Source organism: Sorex fumeus, unplaced genomic scaffold, assembly GCF_029834395.1.
Source record: "Sorex fumeus unplaced genomic scaffold, SorFum_2.1 ptg000078l, whole genome shotgun sequence".
NCBI lineage: Eukaryota > Metazoa > Chordata > Mammalia > Eulipotyphla > Soricidae > Sorex > Sorex fumeus.
The window spans coordinates 9612266-9633893 of record NW_026606135.1 but is presented as its reverse complement, the minus strand read 5'-3'; the positions used below and the strand labels follow the sequence as shown (position 1 = coordinate 9633893).

The following is a 21628-nucleotide window of genomic DNA, read 5'->3' as shown; positions in this document are numbered from 1 at the left end:
GGAAAATATGGGCCAGAGAGATGAACAGTGGTTAGGGTTCTTGCCTTACATGTGGTCGACTTGGGTCCACAAGGAGTGATCCCTGAGTGCAGAGGCAGGAGTAAGCCCTGAGCACTGCCAGGTGTGGTTCCCCCTCCCCCCAATAGTTAAAATTTAAAAAATTATTTTCCTCTCTAATTATTCCTCCATCTTGATCTTTTTTCTTTTCTTTTCTTTACCTGTGGGCTTTGAGTCACATCTAGCAGTACTAGAGGGTTGACCTTCCAGGGCCGGGGGACCAGGCAAGTCCTGGATGTTGAACTTAAGATAACCACATAAAAAGCATATACTCTAGCCCTTTGAATTGTCTTTCCAGCCCCTTTATTTTTATTAGATATTTCATCACTATTCATTTGTTTCCTATTTTACCCACACACAAAAATTAAGCTCCATAAGGATTAAAAATGGGGGGAGAGGGGGCATTGGAAAGATTGTACAGCTGGTAAGGGTTCGATCCCCAGCATTCCATATGGTCCCCTGAGCACCACCAGGAGTATTTTCTGAGTGCCGAGCTAAGAGTAACCCCTGAGCATCACTGGGTGTGACCCTAAAACAAAAAAATTTTTGACTACTTTTTGGAGTTCACTAAGTTATTTATATCACCTTTAATGATATGTAGTGCCTTGAAGTCGATCAATAGTTTTTCCTAAGTCAACAAAAGAGTGAATCATGATACCTCAACAAAAAAATTTTATTTTAATTTGAAAAAAATATTTGTGAAAGAAGGACTCATAGTTTTGGAATAAGTCAGTTCTGAGTTCAAATTACAAATCCACTCTAAGGGGACCCAGACCCTCCAGATAGTCAAGCTGATTTCAGAGCATGTGGGGCCCAGGTGATTGAGTTTAGGATTTATGCTTGCCCCAGGCACTTCCTGGGACACTGAGATTCCATTGGATGTCAGACCTCAGCACTGTCTAGACTGCCTGAGTGTTTGTGAGGCATCGGGATTTAAACTTGTGGCATTATTTTTTGCTGAGCAAGTGCTTTAAGCTTCCCAGCCATCTTCTGGGCCCTAGGAAGCTGTTCCTTTTGTGAAATTGTGGACAAATTTCTTACTTCTTTATATAACTACTTTCCTCTGTAGTAAGCATGGAGTACCTATTTCAGCTAGTGATTGTTAAATTTAAAGACCAAATTGTGAAATTTAAAGACGGATCTGCCTACATTGTTCTTTTCAACTCACCTCCTTTCTGCTCTCAATTAACAGTGTTCTTTTTTTGTAGTGAGGCATTTGGTGGATTAAACCTAGATACCTAGATGTACTAAGGGATTACTCATGGCTCTGTGCTCCCAGATCACTCCACACAGTGCCTGGGAGGAACCATAGTTGGTGGCAGGGATTGAACCGGGATCATGCACATGCAAGACAAATGCCTATTTAATCCTAAACTTTCTCTCTGGTTTTATCCTTTCTCTGTTTTGGCGGCTACAGAGGTGTTCGTGGCTACTGCAGACCTGATGCTTGGGTGTCATTCCTAGCAGTACTCAGATAACCATGTGGTGCCAGAGACCAAAGCTAGGTTTGCATGTAAGCATGCATTCAACCCTTTGATCTATTTTCCTGGTCTGTATTATCCCCTCTCCCCACCCACCCCCCATTTCTTTGTCTCTTTGTCTCCTTTTCTCTTTTTTTCTGCCATGTCCAGCAGTGCTCAGTGCTTACTCCTGGCTCTACGCTCAGGGATCACCCTGCAGACCTGGGGCACCATAGGACGGGCATGAAACTTAGGTTGGCATGTGCAAGGCAGACATCCTACCTGCTGTACTGTCACCCCACCCCGGTCAAAAAGATTCCTATGTAAGCATTTCTAATAGTTCAAAGAGATCTGTTTAAATAGTTTAAATAATTTCCTGAATTTTGGAGGTTTGAGTAATTATAACACACATGCTGTCCTCCCGTTGTTCATCGATTTGCTCGAGCGGGCCCAGTAACGTCTCCATTTTTTTTGAGACTTGTTGTTACTGTGTTTGGCATATCAAATAGGTCACGGGTAGCTTGCCAGGCTTTGCCGTGCGGGCAAGATACTCTCGGTAGCTTGCCGGGCTCTCCGAGGGGGGCGGAGGAATTGAACCCGGCTCAGCCGGGCTGGCTGCACGTAAGGCAAACGCCCTACCGCTGTGCTATCGCTAGGGCCAGAAATAGAACTCAGATAATTGAGCACATGCTCAAAAGCCTGAGGTTGGATCTAAGCACAGAGCAGGGAGTAACTCAATATCTCACCCCTGCCCCCAACAAGTATGCATCAACTCAGTGATAGTACATCAGGTAGTGTTTGCCTTGCACATGGCAGACACAAGTTCGATCCCAGCAGCCCATATGGTTCCCTGAGCATTTCCAGCCTTTGCCTGAGCACTGGGTATGGCCCCTAAACAAAAACAAATCTGTTTAAATTCACAGAAACTGTTCCAAGATGCTCCAAAATGATTAGGTCTAACTCAAAATTTCTTAAAATCATGACTGGAAGGTCTTTGACAGCGTTCATCCATCCAGGCTTAACTTTAGCTAAGGTTGTATTTCTCCTGCTGAATTCCCCACTAGAGGCTATGCTGAAATTCAGAGCATTTTTTTAGCAATATTTATTTTTTTACAAGTCATTAGCTTATTTCAATGTTGAATGTGCTCATCCAGCAAGTCTGTTTACTGTTGCACAGGATGACAGCGTGCAGCAAACAGAAGGGGAGAATAAGAAGGTGAGCACTGTAGGACTGTGTCAACAGAGCAATTCTCCTCAAATAAAATATTTTGCATTCAAAGGACTGGTAGTTTGTCCTTTTTTTTTTTTCTTTTTTCTTTTTTTTTTTTGAAGAGTGCCAATCTCTGCTTCCTAGCTGATTAACTTTTTTTTTAAAATTTTATTTTATTTCATTTTTGCTCTTTGGGTCACACCCGGCAATGCACAGGGGTTACTCCTGGCTCATGCACTTGGGAATTACTCCTGGCGGTGCTCAGGGGACCATATGGGATGCTGGGAATTGAACCTGGGTTAGCCGCCTGCAAGGCAAACACCCTACCCGCTGTGCTATGGCTCCAGCCCCTTTTTTTGCTTTTTGGATCATACCCAGCAACGCACAGGAGTTACTCCTGGCTCATGCACTCAGGAATCACTCAGGGCAGTGCTTGGGGGACCATATGGGATGGGATGCTGGGAATCGAACCCGGGTAGGCCTCATGCAAGGCAAACACCCTACCCGCTGTGCTATCTCTCCAGCCTCCCCTGATTAACTTTTTAAAATATTTTTTTTTATAGAATCACTGTGAGATAGATCCTTACAAAGCTGTTCATGAGTTCATGATTAGGTTTCAGTCTGACAGAGTTCCAACACCCATCCCTCCACCAGTGTACATTTCCCAGCACCAGTGTCCCCAGTTTCCCTCCCATCACCACACCCCCAGCCTGCCTCAATGGCAGGAACTCTACTTCTCTCTCTCTCCTTTTGGGCACTGTGGTTAGTGTTGTGTTGCTTGCTGAGTCACAACAGAAACCTAAAAGCACCCAAGTAAGAGAGTCACTCTCTCTAATGGCACTCTTCCTCTAAAACTCTCATACAAATGATATATATGAACATTCCTAAAAAAACTAGGAATTAAGTTTCCATATGACCCAGCAATTCCATTCCTTGAAATATACTCCAAGGGCCCCAAAATACAATAACGACATCTGCACTTCTATGTTCATTGCAGCACTATTCATAATAGCCAAAATCTGAAAACAACCCAAGTGCCCATGAACAGATAAGTGCACAAAGAAACAATGGAATATTACCCGGCCATGATAAAAGATGAAGCATGCAATTTGCTGCTACGTGGATTAGAAAGAATGGTGTTGAGTGAAGTCAGAGAGCGAGAGAGACAGTGATCTCTCTCATATATGAAATATAAAGAAAATATAGAAACAACAAATGTCCAAAGGAAGAGCTTAAGAACTGATTTTCAAGAGCCGGAGCACAGCTGGTAGGGCATTTTGCCTTGTGCGGCAGACCCAGGTTCAATCCCGGGCATCCCATATGGTCCCCCAAGCACTGCCAGGAGTAATTCCTGAGTGTAGAGTCAGGAGTAACCCCTGTGCATCCTGGGTATGACCCAAAAAGCAAATAAAAAAAAAAAATCCAACTGATTTTCAGCCGGCAGCTTGCCACTGGGGTGTGTGTGTGTGTGTGTGTGTGTGTGTGTGTGTGCGCGCGTGTGTGTGCAGGGGGGTGGGGGGGATGTTAGCAATGAGATTCCTAAAATGCAGTCCAGAGGCAGGCTGGAAGAGGGGAGGGAAACGGGACGTTCGTGGCAGGGATTGATGTTGCTGAAAGTCAATCATAAACAACTTTGTAATTCCTGGTGACTCAAGAAAAAAACATAAATAAAGAATGTAATGGAGGGCCACTCGTCCAGCAGCGGGTTATGTGCTTGCTTTGCATGCAGCTGACCTGGGTGTAATCCCAGGCACCATATATGGTTCCCCGCACAAGTCCCCAGAGGAGTGATCCTTGGGCCCCCAGAGCCAGGAATAAATTCTGAGCTCGGAGGGGTGTGGCCACCCCCGCAAAAAAAAAAAAAAAAAAAAAAAGAACAAGAAAAGCAAAGCAAGCAATACGAAGTCTCATCCACGCTAAGGTGGCTATTCGGTGGGCGTTTGTGGATGCAGAACGCGGTACGGATGCCCCTGGGAAGCGGAGTCCGGGCTTCCAAACCCGGACCGAAAGCGGCCCGCCGGTGCAGGGTGGAGGACGCTCGGGGCGGCGTCGAGTGGAGCTGCGCAACCGACCGCGCTGGTGCTCGCGTGGGCTCGGCCCGGCCCCGCCGCGGAGTGCAGCCTGCGCGCCAACAGCCCCAGGCCAGTCCCGGTTTCCACGCCGGACGCCGGAGCCCGGCGTGGCGCTGACCTGCCGCCACCGCGCGCTTCGGAGGCAGCCGGGCCTCCCTCGGCCCTCGCCGGCCCCGCACCCCGGCCCGGGCGGCCGCTGCGGACCTTGAGGCCAGCACCTGCTCGCTCGGGGGCCCACGTGGCCCCTTGTGCCCTCACAGAGCCCCCGCCGCCCCCGCCCCGCCGGCCCGCGCCGCGTCACAGCGCATCCGGGGGCCCCGCCTGCCCCCTCGCCAGTGCGCCCCGCGGCCGGGCTTCGCGCAGCTACCCCGGGCCCCGAGCGGCTCTCGCCGGCGCCGCAGTCCGCGCCCTCCCCGCCCCGGCCGGCCGCGGCTCCCAGCACACCCCGCCCGGCGCGGGCGGCGGCGGTTCCCGGGAGGCGGCGCGGCGGCGCGGCGGCCCGAGCATGCGCAGTGGGCAGGGCCGGCTCCAGGCGCAAGAAGGAAGCGGCCGCCGCGATCCCGGAGCGTCCGCTGGGCTATGCGGAACGGGCTCGCGTGGCTGCTGCATCCCGCGCTGCCCCGCACCCTCCGCACCCTGCTCGGCGCCCGGCCGCTGCTCCCCGAGCGCCTGTGTGGGTAAGCGGGGCGGGCGCGCCGGGCCCCCCCCCCCATCGCACCCCCGCCGCTGCCGCCGCCCCCCGCCGGGGCCCGCGCGGGTCACCGTGTCGGGGAGCGCGCCCTGCAAAGTGGTGATTCAGCACTTGGAGCCGCCGCCGCCGCCGCCCCTCGCGCTGCCCGTCCCGCCGGCGCGGGCCCCGGCGCTGCCCGGGCGGGCGCGCTCAGCGGCCTGGCCACCCCGCGCGGGGCGTCGCGGAGGGGCGGCTTGGGGGGCCGGGACCCGAGCTCTCGGGCCGCCGCGTGTGTCCCCGGCGCGGGGATGGGGCCGCGCACCGGGCACCCCCCCCCTCCTCCCCGCCTCGGCCCTGCCCCGGGCGGACTCGTCGCCGGCGCGGGGGTCCCGGAATCCGAGCTCCTCCGGAGATCGCTTCTCCCCGCCTCGCACCTCTGCATTTTTTAGATTTTTTTTACCCCCCCCCCCCCCCCCTTGGAGAAACCGAGTCCGCGCCAGTCCTCTCCGGACACGCCGGCGCGGGGAGGGAACTGAAAAAGTTTGCCAGCCCCAGCCTTGGGGAGTCGGGGAGGCTCGGGGCTTCCTGTGCGCGGGAATCGGGGGCCGGGGGCGGCCGGAGAGGTCGCCGGGGGCCCAGCCCAGCACACCTGGGACACGCGCGAGGCCCAGGAAGATCGTGCGGCTTCTCCACGGTGGCGGGGACGTGGCCAGCCCCGGGCATCGGGGCGCGGGCCGCTGTGCCTGTCCAGCCGTCCGGTGGCGTCCTCGCTCCGCCGGCCGCGGGGCGAGGCTTTTGGACCGCGGCGGCCCCCTCGCGAACGCCCAGCACCCCCCGTTCCGTGAATAGAGGGGTGGGCAGAGACGGGCAGTGTCGTCTTTCCCCCCACCCCTTTGGTGCGTGTTCTTGAACCCTCCCCGCCAATCCTCGTCTTTGATACAGCTAGGACCTCCCGAATGCGGGGCGCTGGACTCGCTCGGACCCCCTGGTGTAGGACGTGGCCTTCTGTCAAGGAACTTTGGCTGGGTTTGGAGCGGATCGAGATGCTGTGATTGGCAGCTAAATTTATCTCTCGCCTCTGCTGCATCCTGAGCCAAAGGTGGGCAGCGTGGGCGGAGCCTGTGCTTTGGCAGCACTTTGTGGGGCTGAGACGGAGGGGAGGAGGGGGTCCGGCTGGTCTCTGAAGGATCCCTGGTGGGGGTCTGGGCAGATCTAGTCCACTTACGGTGGCAGTTCGTGCTGGGGGGACGGTAGATGAGGCTCCTTGGATTTCCGTGGGGGTGGTGTGGTGAGGGGGGAATTTGGTTGCAAACAAGTCCTGCATTATAAAAGTCGGATAATGCTGGCCAGGACTTTTTTTTTTTTTTAAGTTGGGCTTTTTTCCAGGGGAAAGGAAGGGAGCCATTAAAAGTTTTTGAGCTGTGGCATAATCTGCTGAAACTGGTAGTTTAGGAAATGAGTTTGGTGACTTGGTGGTGGATGTCAGGAGTGGAGAGAGAACCTGAAGCTGAGAAACCGGTTGTTAGGCCGGTACTAATGGTACTAAGGCCTAAAGGAAAGAAGTAAATCTGTGGATCGTGTTTTTCCTCCTCCCTCCCAAGACATGCAAGAAGGTTTCTGAGCTTAAAGAAATGGGGTTTGTGAGGATAACCTGGCCCTCCTTCAGTTTAGTTCTTTTTTTGGGGGGAAGGGTGTATTTGGGCCACACCAAATGTTCAGGGCTTACTCCTGGCTCTGTGCTCAGGGATTACTTGGCAGGGGCTGGAATGCCACGGATCTAACCCAGTCTTGTGCAAGATAAGCACTTTACCTGCTGTGCTATCTCTGGCCCCAAGAAAACCATCCTTTTTTTCTTTTTTTCTCCCATCTGCTCAGGGGCAACACCTGGCTCTGTGCTCAGGGGACCAGATGTTGTGTAGGATTCCAAGTAGGGTCTGGATTGCAGTTACATGCCAGGCAAGCGCTTTAACCTTTGTACTATTTCTCTGGCCCCAGAAAGCCATTAGTTTTCATGTATTCTGCACACAGTTTGCTTTTCTCTGTGGTTTTTCTCCCTCTTCACTGTCTCAATTGAAGTCCAGGACTCATTGAACTAACTTTGCTCTTGGGGGCAGGGGAGGGAAGGAAGGGGTGAGTGAGAGGGAAGGAGGGAGGTGAAGGGAAGGAGGGGAGGGGTGAGAGAGTGGAAAGGAGGGGGAGGGAGGGAGGGGAAAGGAGAGAGAGAGAGTGAGAGAGAGTATGCCTCCCCCAACTGGTTGGTCCTCCAGGGTACACCCCCAGCACAGAAGTGAGAGCCAGGAGCCTTGTGAGAGTCAAAGCATAGTGAATGAGCTATCAACCTATCTACAAAATTTGACCCTAAAATTTGTGACTAGGTCTAATAAGAACAGTGGTTTTAGGGTGTAGTAGTTTTTTTGTTGCTTTTTTTTTTGGGGGGGAGCCTCACTAGCTGTACTCAGGGCCACGCCTGGCTCTGTGCTCTGGGATCACACTCCTGGCAGTGCTCAGATCCTGGGGATCAAATAACCGGGTCATCTGTGTCCTTCCCGCTGAACTCTCTGGCCACTAAGGTGTAGTTCTATTTATTTTTATTTTGTAGCTTGTTGGTTTTTTTTTTCCCTCATGGAGGTTTTGTGATTTATAATGCTGTTGTTACATGATGGTTTCTCATGCACGTAAGTCTTAACACCACACCCAACACCAGGATACCCACCTCTGTCCCCCAAGAACCCAAAGCCCCTTCCCTTTCAGCCCTGCGTATGTAGTTTTATTTATTACTTTCAGATTGTAACAGGGCCGTCTCAGTGCACGTGTGGCACAGAATTAGCCCTCTCCCTACCTCTGCCCTGGGTGCTTTTTTAAAATTTCATTGTAGACACTGTGATTTACAGTATTTCCTGCATAAAACATTCCGTTACCACATCCTCTGCCAGTGTCAGCTGCTCTCCGCCTCGTCCCACGGTCCCCTCTTCCCTCTGTTTCCACCCCGTCCCTCCTGAAGCATGTTTCCTTCTAAGGCCTAGGTCTCACTTCCTGTTGCCTTTGGGAATTGGTTGTTTCCTTTCTAAGTTTCTTTATATCCCAGAGGTGAGAGAGATCAATTTTTAATTTTTTTCTCTCTATTCCACAGGTGAGAGATCTTTTGGTCTCTCACTCAGAGATCTTTCTCTTCCTTACTCAGCATGATACTCTCTTGCTCTCTGTCTCTCTGTCTCCGCCCCCCCCATCCTTCCCTCTCCCTCTTTTTTTTTGTGGGGGGTGGGGGGCCACGCCCGCTGGGTTGTGCTAAGTGCTTACTTTGAGCTCCAGGGATCACTCCTGATGGACTCAGGGGGACCATTTGGGATGCTGGGGTTTGAACCCCATTCGTCCCATGCAAGGCAAGTGGATTATGTATTTGCCTGTACTGTTGTATATTACCTGTACTGTTATGCACTTGCCTCTACCTGTACCCACTGTACTCTGGCTCCTGCTGGTTTTTATCTTGTTCGTTTTGTTTCGGGGCCACACTCAGCGATGCTCAGGGGTTACCCCCAGCTGCACGCTCAGGAGGAATTACTCCTAGCAGTGCCCAGGGGATAAATGGGAAGCAGGGGATAGAACCCAGGTCAGGAGCATGCAAGGCAAGTGCCTTACACTCACCCCCCTCATTGCATCTTTTTTTTTTTTAATCCATATAAGTAGTAGTCCATTGCGTATATGAGTATTAATTTCTTTATCCAATGAGCTTTTGTTTTTCTGGTACTAGGTATCGCACTCAGGTCATGTATGCTAGCCATGAATTTTATAACTCAGCCACATTCCTCAGTGGTATCTCTCCCTACCCCTCCCTCTGCTGTTGCTTCAGTGACCATACAGGGTGCTGAGGATTTAACCCAGGTTGACAACATACAAAGCAAGTTGCCCACCTACTGTACTATCTCTCTGGCCACCCCGGGGTGTTTTTTTAGGCTATGGAGCTGTTTTCTGGGCCCCTTTTCTCTGGGGATCACAAACAGTGGGGCTGCCCACCGCACCTGAGACCTGACAGCAGACACACCAGCATTTGCACTCGTGACCTGCTTCAGAGCCTGTATCATCGCACCATCTTTTTCAGGCCCATAGTTCTCTGAAAGGAAATAGTAACATCTGGAGCTATCACATATTCAGATCTTTGTTATTTCCAGATACTGATCTCAGGGTCTAATGTGAGGTGTTTGTATTTTAAATCTTAAGGAAGGCACTCAGTTTTCATGTAATGGTAGGAAGTAATGGAATTTAAGGTATTGTCACAGATCTAGTGGAAGATTTAACGCCTGTCTGTCTGGCTCCAGAGCCTGGGCTCTGAACTATTGTTGTTGCAGTGTTTGGGCATTCATTTCTTGCTGCTTGAGAAAAGAGATGCCATAATGCATTTGTGTAAAATTTAAAAAGCAGCCTCATTGCCTTCTAATTGAGCCCTGTTGGGTAAGTTGGGGTGATGCGTGATTGTCTCAATTATCGAGGGAAATTGGAGATAATAGCCCCAATACCTGGATTTAGGCTTTTAAACTATGTTTAGTTTTAAAAGTAGTGTAGTTTTTTTTTTTTTTAAGGCTTGGGATTGTCTAAAAGGACAGGATATTCTTGAGTATCATTAATTAGTGTTGGCCCAGTCATCAAACAGTACTCTTATATTCTACCTGCCTGACTTAGAAAATAGGATTGGGGACAGTCTTGGGGTGAAGTGGGGTAAAAAGCCTTTTTCTTTTTTTCTTAAATGTTTTATTTTTAAATTTTTATTTTGGTTTCGGGGTCACACCTGGCAGTGCTCAGGGTTTAATCCTGACTCTGCAGTCAGGAATCACTCCTGTGGGGCTGGTGGGGGCAGATCATAATGGGATGCCAGGGACTGAACCTGGCTCAGGTGTTTGCAAGGCAAGCACCCTACCTATTATACTGTTGCTCTGGCCCCTTTGTTTTTTTTTACTGGAACAACATTGCTTTAGGACATATGTTTCAGGTGTGCATCATTAAAAATCAACATATATATACATATATATGACATTCGGTTTACCACAAAAATTCAGTTTTTTTTTTTAAAGTGAAGGAAAATTTTTACAGGTTTTTTCAGGAAATAAATGGAGGGAAAGAGAGAGATGTGCTCAAGAGAGATCTTGGGCTTCTGCAGCATAGAAAAATCAAAGTACAAAGTACGGGCATGGATGTGTGGGTCATTTCCCCAGAATAGGGGATTGTGCTGTAATTGTGCCCTATAGCAAGAAAGTACCCACGGGGAGGGGGGGGGGGGCAGATGTGTCCTTGGGGTAAAGTACACATCTCAGGAGATTCAGATATACCTGAAATAAAGAATTTTCTTAACAAGAGAGCTCAGCAGTTAGGGTACTTGCCTTTGTCCTGGGTTTGATTCTTGGCACCCTGTGTGAATCCCTGAGCCCTGCCAGGAGTGACCCCTGGGTCAGAGCCCTGAGCACCGCTGTCCCTTCACCCCCGTTCCCCCCGCCCCACACACAGTAGGCGGCATCATTTACACTACCATCAGCAGTGCATGCAGTTCTACACCTGGCACCAGAGTGGCTGTCCACTTCCCTCCATCATTGCCCCAGTGCCCCTTCCCATCTCGGTACCCCCTTCCCTTCCCTGTGGTAAGCTTCCTACTAAAGACCAGTTCTCAGTTTCTGTTGCTTTGGGGCATTTGCTGTACCTCTACTTTGTTTCTTCGTATCCCACGTAGGAGAGAGATCATCTGTGTCTCTGTTAAAGGAAGAATAAAAGCTTGTGCGCCATTATGGGCTTCTGCGAGAGGAGAGGAGGAAAGGGTCAGCTTAGCTCAGGTTGGGATAGGGGTGATTCCAGAGTGAAATGCACCCGAGGTGCCTGTTTATAATAATTGGCTTCCTTTCTGGTTTTCTCTGTTGGTATTTTTACACCTCCTAAAAATGTACCTAGAGGCTCGGCCTACCTGTGAATCAGGGGACCAGACTAAAGTGCTCTCCTTTCCATTTGGGTGGAAATGCTAGGTGTGTTAGGTTCGGGCCCCTTTAGGGTGTTCTGACTTGACTTGTCTTCCGTCTGCCCGCATTCTTTTCTGTCTGCTCATCCAGCCATGTTTGAGTGTATGCTTGGTAGCAATTACTCATAGTGCCCAGCACTTGGGGATGCAGGATCGTGAACAGTGCTCAGGCTGCGGTCCGGGATTACTCTACTTTACCAGTGATCTTTAGTAAACATCTCCACCTCTGTGTTCTGTTGCATTTTTCCGATTAATTTTGAAGATGGAAAATTGCCCAAATAAATTTTGTCAATTTATTTTGAAAACAACAGTACCATTCTCTAAAAAAAACGGTACTTTTTAACAATAGGACTTCTTATATCTCACAGTGATTCAATTTAAAAAGCAAAGTAGGACTTACAACAGGGGTTGGTACCTAAAGTGTTGAACTGGCTCTCTCAACTAAGTACTGAAAAAGGAAGTTAGGATTGGACAGATAGTTTGGGGGTTAAGGCTCGCGCTTTACATGTGACTGTAACCCTTGGCACCATATGGGGCCCCCAGAGTACCTCCAGCTGTCACTCCTGATTATAGCCAGGAATATTTCCTGAGCACACAGCCTGGTATAGCCCCAAGCCTCCTCCCCGAAAGGTAAAAGTCCTATTCATAAAATGGACAAAACACCTGGATAGTATATCTCCAAGACATATAGATGACCCAAAAGAATATTTCACTTAGAGACTTGTAATTTTTTGTATATATATATATACATACACACACATATATATGTGTATATATATATAGTGGCAGTGATTTAACCCCGGGCTCAAATATAAAAGACAAGTGCTCTACCACTGAGCTCCCTGACTCTAGGGAATTTTATTTTTGTTTTTTAAATTTTTATTAGTGAAACAGCATGAGGTACCGTTGTAGAACTTACAGATTTTTGTGCTTGGGTTTCAGTTATACAATGATCGAGTACCCATCCCTCCACCAGTGCCCATTCTCCACCACCAGTGATCCCAGTATCCTTCCCATTCCCCTACATTCCCCCCCCACCCCCCCCACCCCAATTCCACCCTGCCTCTGTGGCAGGGCATTCCCTTTTGTACTCTCTCTCCTTTTGGGTGCTGTGGTTTGCAGAAGAGGCATTGAGTGGCAATCATGTTTGGTAAATAGTCTACTTTCAGCATGCATCTCCCATCCTGGGAGGATCCTCCCAACACCCTTTACTTGGTGCTCTCCTCTCTATCTGAGCTGTCTTTTCCCGACTCTAGGGAATTTTAAGTCAAAACTACAGTGAGATTTATTTTTAAAAGCAACAATACTATTCTTTTAAAAGTAGGACTCATAACCAGAAGAATGACTTACATCAGAAATATTAGCAGGAGTGGTGGGAAAAAAGGAACTTTTTTTATTAAAAGGAAGAGAGTAGAGAGTTAGTATAGTGGGTAGAGAGCTTGCCTTGCACATGGCTGACCTGGTTCAATCTTCAGCATCCCATATGGTCCCCCAAGCACCATCAGAAGTGATTCATGAGAGCAGAGCCAAGTGTAACCCCATTAGCACTGCCTGATGTGGCCCAAAAATAAAACCAAAAATAAGGGAGAAAGAAGATATTGTGCCCAAGAGAGAAAGAGCACTTTCCAGAGAGGAGAAAGAAATAAACTTTTTCTGTTTTTTTTTTTTAGCTTTGTTTTTGGGTCACATGTAGTGGTGCTCAGGGCTCGCTACTGGTAGAGTTTGGGGTACCAGATGTGGTGCTGGGGATCAGACCCAGGTTGGCTACATGCAAGGCAAGTGACTTAACTGCTATACTATTCATCTGGCCTGTCCCACTTTTACCGTTTTTTGTTTGTGTGTTTTGGTTTTGGGCCATACCTGGTGGTGCTCAGGGGTCACTCCTGGCTCTGCATTCAGGAATCACTGCTGATGGTGCTTGGGGGCCCATATGTGATGCCAGGGATTGAACCCAAGGTCACGTACAAGACAAGTACCCTATTCACTGTAATATCTCTCTGGCTCCACTTTTACTTTCTTTTGGGGATCACACACCCCAGGTTTGGATAAGGGTGATTCTGAAATGGAATGCAGATAAATGGACAAAATAAATGGACCCTTGGCCCAGTATAGCTCAACTGGCTGGAGTCTGTGCTTTGCATGCAGGAGGTCCAGGTTAGGTTTCGTCCCTGGTACCAAATGATCCTCTGAGCCCTCCAGGATTGACACCGTTCCTCCCCCACAGCAGTCAGGGAACTAGGAGTACCTTCAGAGCAACAGGTATGGCCACAGAACAAAACACTTGTACCCTACTAGTAAGGATGTTTATTGGTAAAGTCTCTGCAGAACACAGCATGGAGATCACTTTAAACGAAAACGTGAAGGGCTGGGTAGCTAGCTTACTGCTTGGCAGTGCATTCTTTGTTTGCAGGGGCCTTGAGTTTGGTCCCCGGCGTTGCATGTCCCCGTGAGATCCCTGGTAACAACCCTCAAGAACTATCAGGTGTATTTCAAAAACAACAAAAACAAAAGTACCCAAAAGATATACTGTATGGTCCAGCAGTATCACTTCTAGGCATTTATCCAATGATAAGAGAAAACCGATTTGAAGGAGTAGAACTCTGTTCATAGCAGCATACATACACTAGCCAAAACACAGAATTATAACATATTTGCAGTTGCCTAGATGAAGAAGCTGTGGTATTGTTTGAGAACACTAGGTTTAGTCCCTGGCACGAAAAAGAACTTGTGGTTCATGTACTCAGTGAAATACTATTCAGCTATTAAAAGAGATGAAGTCATGTCATTTGCAGCTCCATGAATGGAACTTGAACTTGAGATGACTATGCTAAGGGAAATAAGTCAGGAATGAAGACAATTATGGATGTTCATCTGTGTGGAATGTGTCAGAACAAAAGGACTGGCAAAACAAATAACTTCTGATTGTCAAAAATACAGTAGGTTAGCAGAGGGGCAAGGTGAAGGGAGGAAAGGTAGAGGAGCCATTTTAATAGTGTGGCGGCCCTGGAAATTGGATGGTGGGTCCAGGGGAGTCCGAAACACATGTAGAGGTGGGAAGCTATATTCATGATTTTTTGGGGATTGGGGTTCACACCCAGTGGTGCTCAGGAGCCGCTCCTAGCTCTGGGCCGGAGGTTGGGGTCACTCTTAGCACTGCTAAGGGACCCTGTGGTGTTGGAGGTCACAACGAGGGTTCTGGCATGAAAGCATGTGCTCTAGCGTTTTGAGCTATCTCCCTGGCCCCTCTTGAAATGTCATAGCGTTGTAAATCTGTGAAATTGATGATTATTTTGTATTTTGGCTTTGGGGCCATACCCGGTGGTGCCTATGGCTACTCCTGGCAGTGCTCGTAGGACTCACGCTTCTTTTTGTTTTTGTTTTTCTTTTTGGGTCACACCCGGTGATGCACTGGGGTTACTCCTGGCTCTGCACTCAGGAATTACTCGGGGGACCATATGAGATGCTGGGAATCGAACTTGGGTTGGCCATGTGCAAGGAAAAAGCCCTGCCCGCTATGCTATTGCTCCAGCCCCGTCAAGTTTCTTTTTAAAGTGGCAAGTATCATACTTGCCTTCATGTAGTTGTGAATGAATGAATGACCTCTCTTAAGATCAGTTTTCTCTGAGCGGAGTGATAGTATAGTAGATAGGCTGCTTGCCTTGCATGCAGCCGACCTGGGTCTGATATCTACATCCCATATGGGCCCCTGATGCAGAGATGGAATAAGCACTGAGATGTGGCCCAAAATCCAAAACCAAAACTGAACCAAAAAACAAACCTTAAAACACCAGTTTTCTGTTTTCTCTGGTAGCTTTCCTACCAGAGAAAACAACCTGCACTCAGGAATTACTCCTGGCGGTGCTCGGGGGACCATATGAGATGCTGGGAATCAAACTTGGGTCGGCTGTGTGCAGCTTATGTAAGTTGGTATTATTGTTTTCCAGATTAGCTTGAAACAGGAGTAACTTTTAATTCTCTTTTTCTCTTATTGCTGATTCTCAAACTCTCTTGAATCTTCATCCTAACATCATTTTTTGAGTAAGCTTGATCTTCTGTCACCATTTAAATTCAATACATGTTCATCTGCCATGACATTTCACATCTAAAAGGTTTAGTTTGTTTTTGAGTTATACTCAGTGGTTCTCAGGGGCTACTCCCGGCTTGGTTAGAGGGATTCACCCATTGTGATGCCTGGGAACATTGTGGTGGCTGGCACCATGCTTTGGTACCTGCTTTTAGGAATCTGCTTGGCCCTGAATACATTCCTAAACTTAGATTCTTCAAATTCTTTTTTAGTTTAGTCTGTTTTTGATCTTTACAGAAATTTTCTTTTACTGAGTTAATTTTTTTTTTTTTATTTTACTTTTTGGGCCACACCTGGCGATGCACAGGGGTTACTCCTGGGTCTGCACTCAGGAGTTATTCCTGGCGGTGCTCAGGGTACCATATGGATTGCTGGGAATCGAACTCGGGTCGGCCGCATGCAAAGCAAACACCCTACCCGCTGTGCTATCTCTCCAGCCCCTTACTGAGTTAATTTTTCATGTAATTTTGTAGTTGATGTTCATAGAGTTGAGTTCACATTTGAATACCTTTTTTTTTTTTAAATTTTTTTGGGGTCACACCCAGCAATGCTCAGGGGTTACTCCTGGCTCTGCACTCAGGTATTACTCCTGGCGGTGCTCAGGGGAACATATGGGATGCTGGGAATTGAACCTGGGTCGGCCGCGTGCAAGGCAAATACCCTACCCACTGTGCGATCACTCCAGCCCTGAATACCTTTTCTTAAGGGGATGTTTGGACTACACTTTTCTGTGCTCAGGGCTTACTGTTGAGGGTTCACAGGTTCCCTGTGCTGAGGGATCAGTCTTGGAGGGGGTGAGGTGACCACATGGTGCCAGGGATTAACCCTTCTCCCACCCACCCCCATTGGCTGCATACAAGGCAAGTGCCCTACCTGCTGTATGATCTCTCCAGCCCCTCTTTTTGTATTTTTATGTTTTGGACCACCCCCACGTGCTTGCCAGCTCCTCATAGCTTGGTGCTTCATGTTCACTCCCAGCAGTGCTTGTCCTTGGCAACCTGGACCCCCCCCTCAGTGCTCAGTCCTTTGAACTTCCGCTTGCCCTGAGTAGCATTCTGGTGTGAATATGCCATCAGTGATGATGGTTTGGATTTTTTTTTTTAATCTTTCGCAGATAACCCGTGCTGTTAGTGTGGTAAGTACTCACCAAGCCTTTGGGTGTCCATTCTACCTACATTCACTCATTTAACTTAATTTTTTGTGTTGACTTCCGTTCACATAGTTGATCCCATTGCTGAAATCAAACCCAGGGCATCACCCAGCCAAGGTCAGGGCTCTGCCAGAGAGCCACATCCCAAGCCTTAGTCACATTGCTTTAAATCCTGCCTGTATACACTTAAGTAAACCACATGTACTTATTTAAATGTAAATTAGCTAAAGTTAACAGTTCACTTTCCTCAGTCACTCTAGCCACAGTTCAAGTCCCCTGAGGCTTGTGGCTACCATATGTGGCAGAGCCTTCATAATACTTTTCCTTTGTCATATAAGCCCTCTGAAACAGGTCCAGAAAGTGAATCTCTTAGCCAGAACTTTTTCCCTGAATTTCAGATTTAAGTAACATACTACTCAACCCTTTCCCTTGTATGGGCAATCTATAACTTCTCAAAACCGATCTCTAGATATCAAAGCCTGCTCCTTTCACAGCTCTCCCACACTTCCTATTCCATGGTCTTTGGGGGCAGGTCTGCCTGGACCATTCCAGGCCATCTGGGCACTGTAGCTAGGGCTCATCATTGGTCAGTGGGGTCACACTTGGCAGTGCCTGGTGGGAGAGGCCTCAGCTGATGGTATAGGGGGAGGGCCAGATGGTTTGGGAATCCAGCTTAAACCTAGCACTTGCTAAGCAAGTGTCCTACCACTTGAAGTATCTTTCTGACCCGCTCTATTTACTTGGGTGGGGGACAGAGGCAGCGGTGCTTGGACCATAGCGGGCAGTGCTCAGATCATATTCCTGGCTTTGTGCTCAGGAGACTGTATGTAGTACATGGTGCCAGGAATTGAACCTGGTTGGCAGTGTGCAAGGCAAGCTCCTTAATCCTGCACTCCTGCCCACCCAATTGGTTAGGCTAACAACTTGGAGTCTTCCTTAATTCTCTTCTCATACCGCAAATCCAGTTATCATATAGATTCCATATAGATTCCCAATGAATCTATATAGAATCCAGTAAATCCAGTATACTGTATTAGGCATGCCCCACAAGCCATTTTATGGCTGGATTTTTTTTTAATACAGTTACAGTTGCAAGAGAATTTGTTTTCTTTGTAACAAAAAGTTTCAAAATAAGCAGATTATCTTCCTCACAAAGTGACAGTATTAACTGTTGCTATATTACAAAGGATACTAGGATCCCTTTTAAAAATGAAAACTGCAGAGGGCTGGAGCAGTTACAAAGTGGGTAAGGTGTTCGCCTTGCATACAGCTGACCTGGGTTTGATCCCGGGCACAGTATATGGTCCTTTGGCACTGCTGGGAGTATCCCCACTCCCCCACCCCTCCCCCCCCAAAAAGAAAATCCCTGCAGAGTGCCAAAATGATTATAAACATTGTGTGTACCTGAAGATTACTTCAGTCCATAAACAATTATGTAATTTCTATTGCTAGAAACTCAGTTGTACCAGCATTATGACTGACAACTAGAGACTGCTCATTTTCAGAGTAGGGAGGAAGGCAAAATTTCTTTTCAGGTTCTGACAGATGTTGGGAGTTTTTTTCAAAACATCAGGTATCTAATTCATGGAGCTGTAGGAACCTTTAAAGGTGCTTCTGGGGCAGGAATGTGGCTCACTGACCGAGCATATGCCAGGCTTGTGTGGGGTTGATTCCTGGCAGGGCACACACACAGTTACGCAGCCAAACTCACGCCAGAACCAAGAGTAGACTTCCGTTGAATTGAGCCTTTTTTGCATATGCAGCTGCTTGCATTTTTTTTTTCTGTCACAGTGTCCTGTTCCTGATGTCCTGTCCCCTTTCAAACCAAGTTCCTATACCTAACTCAGAACTACAAAAAAAGTGTTGGGAATACACTCCAACCTCTAGTTATTAGAAACATGCCTTAGATTCCGGTTACATTGCCTTCTAGAGAATGGAAATGGCAAGCTTTGAGCAAAACTTGAATCGTGTTCATGACAAGGACTCTTCACGTCCCGGACCCCATGTCCCTGGGCGTACTTACCCAGCACAGACTTACTGGTTCCTTCCCATGTGCCGACACTGCGAGTTGTCTGGAATGCTCGTGACTACTCTGGCGAGGCCAGCACTCGGTGTTATTCCACCAGCTCCTAATGTGACTCTAGGGTGGGGGGAGGGGATTCGGGGTCACACCTGCTGTGTTCAGGGCTTTCTCCTGGCACTGTGTTCAGGGGTCACATGTAGTGCTTAGGGAACCATAGTGCGATGCCAGGAATGGAGCCTGAGGAGGCTGCTAGCAGGCAAGTGCCCTACCTGCTGTATTCTCTTTTGCCCCCCTAGATGACTCTTGACTGGCAAACTAGATGAGGATAAAAAAAGCTGCAGAACCCAGAATTTAAGATTTATTTAATAAAGGTCGTGAATTCCCAAACATTGGTTGGGAGGCAGACCACAAATCAGGCTTCTGTAACCAGCAATATTTGAAGAGGACAGTATTTTCTCTGAGAACCAGGGGTTACATATGGGTGGAACCGATCTTCTAAGTGGAGATCAGCCTCTGTGTCCAGAATGAGTACACTTGTGTGCATCCTTTTTCATGCCCTTGCACTTCTGGGATTGTGGTGCATCTGTGAGGAAGTATGTTCCACGTGTGAAATTAATTTTGAGTGTGAAGCTATGATGACTTTAGCATTCTTTTTATTTTACTTTAAGGAGCTTTGTCTAATTCAAGTCCTGGCTTAGGGTTCAAAGAGAAGAAGAGTACAGCAGTAGGGCATTTCCCTTGCCCAGCAGCTGCCAGTTCAATCCCCAACATTGCATATGGCCCTCGAGTCCAGCCAAGCACTTCTGAGTATGGCCCCAATGCCCACTCCCCCCCCAAAAAAAAATTCAAACAAATAACCCCTTGGTTAGAAGCTTTTTGTTTTTGGATGTAAATGTGGAAAATTAGGAAGACTGTTTGAAGTTTAATCATTTTCCTTGTAGTTGGATTACACGAACAGTTGTCTCTCTTAATTGGTTGATTGGAGTGCCAGGTTTTATTTATTTGGGGGTGGGTGGGCTTGGACCACACTGGGTGATCCTCAGAGGTAACTCCTGGCTCTGTACTCAGAAATTACTCCTAAAATTACTTCTGGCGATGCTCAGGGGAACAGATGGGATGCCGTTTGGATCAAATCTGGGCTGGCCTTATGCAAGGCAAGCGCCCTACCCAATGTACTATCTCTGTTTATAATTTTTATTTCATTTGGTGAGTGTACTCTCTGGTACTCAGGGCTGGCTCCTCCCAGCTCAGTGCTCTGTACTAGCTCTTGATAGTGCTGGGGTGGGGGAGGAGGTGGAGGATAGGAAGAGGGGGGACCCTGGGGAGAGGGGCAGGAGCTCAGGGCTTCCCATGTCCCAGGCATGTGCTATGTTGCTGGAGTTGTCTCCCCGGACCTTAAGTTTTATTTTTATTTGCTTTATTGATATACTTTTTATATATATCGGCAATGCCGGGGATCAAGCCCTGACTTCACACGGACACAGCAGGTACTCTGAGGGAGACACATCCCTGACCCAGTTTGGGTATTTTCCTTGCAGGGGTCATGCCCTGGGGTGCTCCCTCGTGGCAGCCTGTGCTGTGGTCCTTTGAGCTAGTTCCCTGGCTCCTGAGTGTTATGTTTAAATCTTAACTGGGGGCTTCAAGTTTTTTTTTTTATTACAGAGAGCCCGGCAAGCTACCGAGAGTATTCGATATGCCAGACACAGTAACAACAAAGTTTCCAATAGAGACGTTACTGGGCCCGCTCGAGCAAATCGATGATCAACGGGAGGGCCTTTACTCTTACTCACTTACTCTTACTAAAAAACTTATTTTCAAATAATTTTAATGAATAAATTTACAGTATTTGATATACTTTTGTTATTAGCTACGTTGACTCATTGCTGTATTTACATGGACCTCCTGTTTTTGTGGCCAGGATGACAGCAACAGAAATAATTGTCTCAGGACACACCTGAAGAGGTGTAGATAATTGCCCTGTTAATTGGACTATTATTTCTTGGTGAGCCTTTGCTTAGGTACCTGTTTGATGTGGATAGCTACTTCCCATTATCCCAGTGATAATTATTTCCAGGATAACTTTTGCTGGATATTAAGTCGTCGTGTCTCTTAACCCCTCAGTGTGATAAAATTTTCCCAAATTTTATTTGCAGCATAGAAGTGTCCAGCTTTGATGAGGTTTCACCACCTGAACGTACCTACCTGTGGAACCAGCGGCTCCGAAAGCGCCCCTCTCGCTTCCTTCTAATTACAGCCTCCTGCCCACCATGCTGGCCCCTGTGCTGGCATAGGGGACTCGGGTTAATTTGTTCTTGCCCTGTCAGTAAATGGTAGGGTGCAGTTATTTACTCTTGCATCTAGCTTCTTCCTCCCAGCCTTAGCTTAAGGAAGTGTTGTTCTTACTGTATTTTGTTCGAGATCACTCGTCTCCATCGCTCATCTCCATTGCTCTTTAAACCATCGTGGACTATATCAAACGTAGCGTGGGTTTTCACTGCGAATGGGCCTCTCATCTGTTTTGGTTTTGGCTTCTCACCCCTTCTGGTTTTGTCTCTGGTGATTAGTGTGACATATAAATGCCTTTTTGGGGGTCTATCATTCTTGAATTGGTAGGTTGTGTTGTCGGCTTTAGTAAATACTGCCAGTTTCTGAAAATGCTTGTGCCTCTTGGCATGCCCACCAGCCGTGTGTATGAGAGTTTGGGTAACCCTATGCTTTCTCACTTGCATTTTTCCATGTTCTGTTTTGTTTTTCCCATTTAGTCTTTCTGGTAGATATTTCGTGGTAGTCCAGAAAAGCATCGCAAAAAATCACTGTGAATCTGGGGCATCTTGGGCCTTTCATGTCACTCAAGGCTCCTGGAGCCACCAAAGTACTGCTTGTTAATTTCTGGACTAGAGTTCTTGGCAT

The 21628-nt window shown here is 48.0% G+C and overlaps 1 protein-coding gene across 2 annotated transcripts in view; it reads left to right on the top strand.

Moving 5' to 3' along the window:
* The first annotated feature begins 5316 nt into the window (after positions 1–5316).
* The window catches only part of IDE (insulin degrading enzyme), a 93056-nt gene continuing 76744 nt past the window's right edge, over positions 5317–21628 (top strand). For both annotated transcript variants that reach the window (XM_056130388.1, XM_056130387.1), the window contains exon 1: positions 5317–5476. In XM_056130388.1, coding sequence (XP_055986363.1) covers positions 5379–5476 — 98 coding nt within the window. In that variant the 5' untranslated portion in view covers positions 5317–5378. The remainder of the gene's footprint in view (positions 5477–21628) is intronic.